General features: G+C 29.4%; 1 protein-coding gene across 1 annotated transcript; it reads right to left on the bottom strand.

The window, feature by feature from the left end:
• Positions 1-2,877: 2,877 nt before the first annotated feature.
• On the bottom strand, positions 2,878-5,721 carry LOC149541939 (zinc transporter 5-like). Its single transcript, XM_089796995.1, has 3 exons — positions 4,982-5,721; positions 3,408-3,557; positions 2,878-3,314 (listed from the first exon to the last, which is right to left on the bottom strand). The coding sequence occupies exons 1-3, from the start codon at positions 5,591-5,593 to the stop codon at positions 3,009-3,011; spliced, it is 1,068 nt and encodes a 355-aa protein (XP_089653121.1). The 5' UTR covers positions 5,594-5,721; the 3' UTR covers positions 2,878-3,008.
• Positions 5,722-6,381: the final 660 nt, after the last annotated feature.

Raw genomic sequence — 6,381 nt, 5'->3', positions numbered from 1 at the left:
AAAAATACTTAGTGACACATAAGTCTAAACTTTTAAGAAAGTAAATAAATAGAGGTCTTAAGACCCTTTTCATAATAGAAACTTAAAAAATTAAATAAATAAGGATAATATTGTTAAGATCTTTTGTTCACATAAAAGTATTAAGAAATTTTATCCATTACGCATTCATGCATATGTGTTGTGGTTTTGGTGTTTATATGATATTTTTAACTCATTTGAAAATATAAATTTTCTACTTTGAATCTATGGAAAGGATGATTAATAAATAATTTAATATGATGAATGTAATAAGTGACATTTTGTTTGAAGGTGGATTTGACTTATGAATGATGAGATGTTTCTAAAATGAGGTGGATTCAATAGATGAGTGATAAAGTTAAATACAAAAAATAAAAAATTTAATTTAAAATAGATAATTAGTTATCATTTAATTATAAAGATCAAGAAAAAAATTATTGTAAAATTTAATTGTGAGAAGATTAATGAATGATACATGCTATAAGAAATATTTTTAGTGTCTAAAATATATATGATATATGATATGGAACAATAATGAAAAGATGTACAACATTTAATGCTCAATATATCTATATGAAAAATTGTTTTAGAAGAATCCAACATGGTTAAATTTAGCATTATTAGATAAAACTTACTTTTAGTTTAAAACATAATAATAATCCTCTTTCTTTTTGTTCGATTTGAGCATTTATAAATAGATATGTTTAATATTAAATTATATATTGTACTAATTATACAAAAGCTAAATATGAGTTCCTCAAAACATGGACAAAAATAGAGAATAATTTAAAATACATATCCAGATAATTTCATGGCATATTAATTAGGATAATTGGGGTACACTAATAGTTGTGTTGAGAAATCATATGTTTATTTGATATAATTGTAATGATGGAATTTTTGAAAGCTTACACTCTGAACAATTTTGTAGATGAAGAATTTGTTGCACATGGTTGGTTCATATTACTCTAAAGATAATAATTTTTTTGTAGAAGATACAAATGAGCATGATGTTCAACACCTAATATGACTCAACACATTCTATTAGCAATATTAATTAGAAGGAGAAATCTCACAATTGCACATTGAGAAACTTAGTGCCATAGAAAAATAATGAAAGATCTTTATTAATTCACAATTCATAATGAAATACATTGTGTTGTAAGAGGTTTCTAACATGCTAGGTTTTAACCATTTGATTGAAAACATGAAATTATAGCATTCAAATGAAATCAAAAAGTCTATCTATCTCTTTCTCTCTTCACAACATTTGTATTTAGTATTCAAGCTTAAAAAGTTTAAGATAACAAAGTTATTTTGTTGAAAATAATTTTTAGCATAGGAAATATTTTTAGTTTTAAAGTTTTCACTATTATTTATTCAAGGATTATGAAATGTCATTTATTTTCAATGATTTAAAAAAAATATATACAAGAATTGATATTTATTATATATTTATATATTTGTAAAAATGATTGTATTCATATAAAAATCCCTTTAATTTTAGGTTCATTTCAGTAAAATATTTTAGTGTGACAACATATTTATAAGACACAATTTTTTTTTTTTTTCATTTATTAATTCACATTTACTTTAATTTACACATATTTACAGTCAATCATAATATGTTTCCATTTACATTTATTTCTACACATTTACCTTATTATTAGTTTAGATTATCATGTGTGCGCGTGCCCACACACACACACACACATCATAAGCCAATTCTTTGACATAAGATTTTGATCATAAGGGAATTGGGATTGGACCAAAACTCAATTGTTGAACTCGTACATTTTCCTATGAAACATGGGGAGGTAACTTGGTACACATTTAGATGGCATCTTGTGATGTCTTAATATTGAAAGACATTCCACGTGTAATTAATTCATAACAAATGACAACAAAAGAAAACATATTTTAAGAAAATGTTGATTCATTTATTAAGGGAAATGCACTGCTTTATAACTTTGACATTCAAATGCTTATCTATGTTGATTTCAAATATTCATTCAGAGGTCATATAGTCAATTTCATAATGAAGAATATAATGAAAAATATTTTAAAATATCACACATCAACAAAAATAAAAGATTATATCAAATGAGATCATAGATAGGTCTATATTTTCTTGAGATGATTTTATAAGTTATAGATAAATATCACATATTAGAACATTCTCCCAACAATAAAGGTTGATCTCATGTAACTTATATCCTATTTACTAATATTTCTAATATTATGTAGAATCCAAAACATTCATCACATTGTAGACATAAATTTTACATACTTGATTAATCAAATGTTATCAATATAAATAATACATCTACATATTTTTAAGATTAAATATATGATATATTCAATTTTACAAATAATATTCATGTTATATAGTTATTTAATCAAAATATAATTTGTACAAACAAGAATTTGTTTCTTTATGTACTATATTATAAGTTTGTTTAAACTTTTGAGTAAAGAACTATTCCTAGGTCACACTTTCCAATTACGAAGTAGTCATTATGAAAATGTAGATGCGGAGAATAAAGATGTTTGAGAGTGAGTATTCTTTGCACAAATGTATACAGCTATGATCATCGTATAGATATCTCATCAATTTATTTCTGAAAGTTAAAATAACATTTATTTTTTCAACAAAATATGAATCGTCATTATTATATATATTGATAACTTGATTGAAATGTAGGGCAACCGTTCATATCATGTCGACATTTTTTACACAGAATTCAATTAGATGTCAGATGCAACCCGAATTTCTCCTGGAAAACCCCATCTTTTTAGCTATTGAAAATTTGAAAGCAAAATTACGCAGAGCTGACATAAAAATAAGGCATTGGGTCCTTTGCTTAAAACCAGAAATTGGTCTGAATATATTGCTGATTTCAAAATGATGTAATAATGACAACATATGAACAGCATTACTCATGTTTATGCCATTATTGCTGTTACATAGTCTTCTAAATTTAAGCAAATTAAGCCCATTTGGCCAGCAAAGACATGGCACCGATTCCTAACAAAAGAAAAGTATATGACCACAATTGGAGCCCAATCTTACTCTGCATTCGTGACCCAAGAAAATCTGCTGCAAGAAGATCAACTAATGCCATATATATCAGAATTCCTGCAGAAGCTGCATCAAACATTCCCTGAACAATTAGAGCTGTTGAGCTGTTTTCATTATATGTTGATGAAATTGCTATTCCCACTGCAATTCCAAGCGGTGTAGTTATTGAAAAGAAGAACGCCATGAGCGCTGTTGATCTGTTCTTGAACCTCGCCTGTCCATTATCATCAAATAAGTATTTTAGACTATCATGAAAACATCAATCAATCATATTTCCAATTTGGTGTTAACAATAGCAAATTATCACCTGAACTATGCATCCTCCGAGCCCAATTCCTTCAAAAAACTGATGGAATGTCAAAGCTGCAATTAGAGGGCGTATGGTGCAGGGACTCTCAGATGCTCCTAATGATATTCCAATTATCACAGAGTGGGCAACTATTCCGAGCTCTAACACCTGCTCCATAAAACAGTCAGCTTTTTCATTAGATGAAGCCATAACAAAGCTTGAATGTGAAATCTGAGAGATTTTCTGAGAAATTAGATGAAAACTTAGAGATAATAAAGGTGATCTGTTCATGAAACAGTAGTCATAAGGATTTTTAATACGTAAGGGGAAGCAAGAGTACATAAATAAATAAAAAAGAAAGCACAATAATAAGTTATCTTAATCAACAAGTTCATAAAACATATGAGAGAGATTAGGAGGTCATATTATGATGGATTTGGTCGAATGGGTATTTCTTGATTCTTGATCTTTAATTGAAGAGGTTTCAGTTTTAGGCTATTTAAGATGCAACATCTTTTGAATAAAAAATAAATGAAAAAATAAAATCTAACATAATAGAGCGTTAAAATGAATTTGTTGATGAAACATCCTTTGAATAAAAAATAAATGAATAAAAAGATCTAACATAATAGAGAAGAACTATTATAGCTTATATATTGAAGTGGAATATAGTTTTAATTCTGAATAAGAGCACAGCTCCTCATTTTGATGATGGATCACAGAGTGTGATCTGAAACGTTGATGATAGAAATAATATACACAGTCGAATCCAGAAACAAATCATGCATTTCAAAGTAAATTGTAGAAATCTGATAAAATTAATTTCATATATCATTTAAAATTCAAACCTAATAATTTCTATCCATTCTTAGAGTGCTCTTCCAATTGAACCTATGACTGGTACACTATTTGTTTTCAAATGTGGATTATTTCCAACAAATCTCTGGCTCAATCGCCAAGCTTGAAGAACATGCACATCTACCTAATTGACATGCAGGCTTTCAGCCTAATTGAATTTATTAGTTTGAGCAAAATGATAATACAAAGGATTATTGTAAAAGATCTTTACAATCTATAAAAGCTCAAAGTTGTATAATCTTTTAGATTTGATTGTGTAAATAATTTTGAATCACATTCAATGATTCATCATCAGAATGAGAAGAGTGAAAGGAAGAAAAAATGATCACAGAATATAATTCAAAACGTCCGTGCAAAAATTATTTACACAATCAAATCCATAAGTTGTATAACTTTGATCACAACTATTGATCAGATATAAAACTATTAGAAGAGCGAGAGGAAGAAAAAAAAAGAATCACAGAATATGATTCAAAACATCGATACAAAATTATTTACAAAATCAAATCCAAAAGATTGTATAACTTTGATCACAAAGATTGATCAGCTATAAAACCATTGAAAGAACCAGAGGAAGGAAAAGAAGAATCACAGAATATGATTGAAAACAACAATACAAAAATTATATACACAATCAAATCCAAAATAAAAAGATGCCCATAAATGAATTCTTTAAACCCAAATAACCCACATTAGAAAAGCTATAAATTTGATGTGGGTTTGTTTCTATTTACCTGAGAAATAACACGGTGGCGAAGCAAAGTTGAAGCGGAGCCATCAGCAGTAGAATCATAAGCATGGGTGCCGCCATGGGTATGAAGATGACTCTGATGTTCAATCTCAACACCATTCTCAGCCAATGCACCAGACATATCTGCAACACCAATTGTTGACTGCTGTTTCTTAAGATGAGCACGTTGATAATAACCAGTAGCCGTTGCATCCACCATAAGACTCCCAACAGCAGCCATCATAGCTGTGAACCCAGCAAATGGGAAGTTTTGCCAAGCAGCTCCTTTCAAGCAAGGATTACCAAGAGACTCAAATGCATCAGGAAGAATATGAACAAACCCAGTTGCCACAATAACACCCGCTGCAAAAGACTTGATGATAATAAAGATGTCTTTATCTGGCTTCAAAGCACTAATACTTCTTCCCAATATAGGCAAGCATACACCTATTGCACTGCCTATCAAAATAGAGGCAATTGCCCCAAGTTTGAGTTGCAAGGCTTCATTCTTGTTTCTGCAACTTTGATCTTCAGAACAATCGGTTTCCTCTGCAGCCACTAAACTCAGTGTTGAAAATAATGCCAATGACAAAAATTTCATCCAAAGTGTTGTCATGGTGAATCATTCGTAAACACAAAAAACCTAAAAAGAGTTGGTGTATATTTATACAAAATAATGGAGCCAATTGGTTTCTAAAAACCTCCACTTTCTTCATAATGTCGTCATATTAATTTTTAACTTGTAGGAACCAATTGTCTCTGATATTTATTTTAATTTGTCAGGCACCATTTGACTCTGCTTTTGTGATCACTGTTTCTACACTTTAGCACTTTCTTGCTTTTTTGGCCCGCTATCAGAATCTAATCAATTTTGTGTCATACTTCAAAAAAGTTTTATGCTTCCTTAAACCTTTGCTTTGATTCAATATACAAAAGATGTGTAGGGTTTTGTTTTAGTAGTCTAGATCTGTATGAGAGATTTATTTAGTTTACTGGGCTTTCTAACTATCAAAAGAAACATAAAACGATTGGTACGAAGATGCCATTAGAGACAGATCTGCACCGTCCATAAAGATGGAAAAATGTGAGCCATTGAACTGCTAAAGTTGACTTGGTTTGTCGCCGTACGATTAGAGTCTTAAGTTTATCTAGACTACTATTTTGTAATAGTATACAGAAGCGCAAGAATCGGGATGACAACATAAGCTAAAGTCTTCGATAGGATTTGGTTCTCTCTAGGGAAATCTGCCTAAATTTGACGGCCATGTGGCCTTTTTTTTAGACATTTTTGTTTATATTTATTATAAAATTAAGTTTTCACTGTTCAAAATGTTGGGTCATTCTTAACTATCATATATTAAGGAAAACAATAAGTTTGGAGAAAGTAAGTGAATTTTGACTATC

The sequence above is a fragment of the Cupressus sempervirens genome, chromosome 8 (assembly GCF_028749045.1).
Source record: "Cupressus sempervirens isolate cs-2001-9-10 chromosome 8, ASM2874904v1, whole genome shotgun sequence".
Taxonomy (NCBI): domain Eukaryota; kingdom Viridiplantae; phylum Streptophyta; class Pinopsida; order Cupressales; family Cupressaceae; genus Cupressus; species Cupressus sempervirens.
The sequence above is the reverse complement of the archived record's forward strand: the minus strand, read 5'-3'. Positions and strand labels throughout refer to the sequence as shown.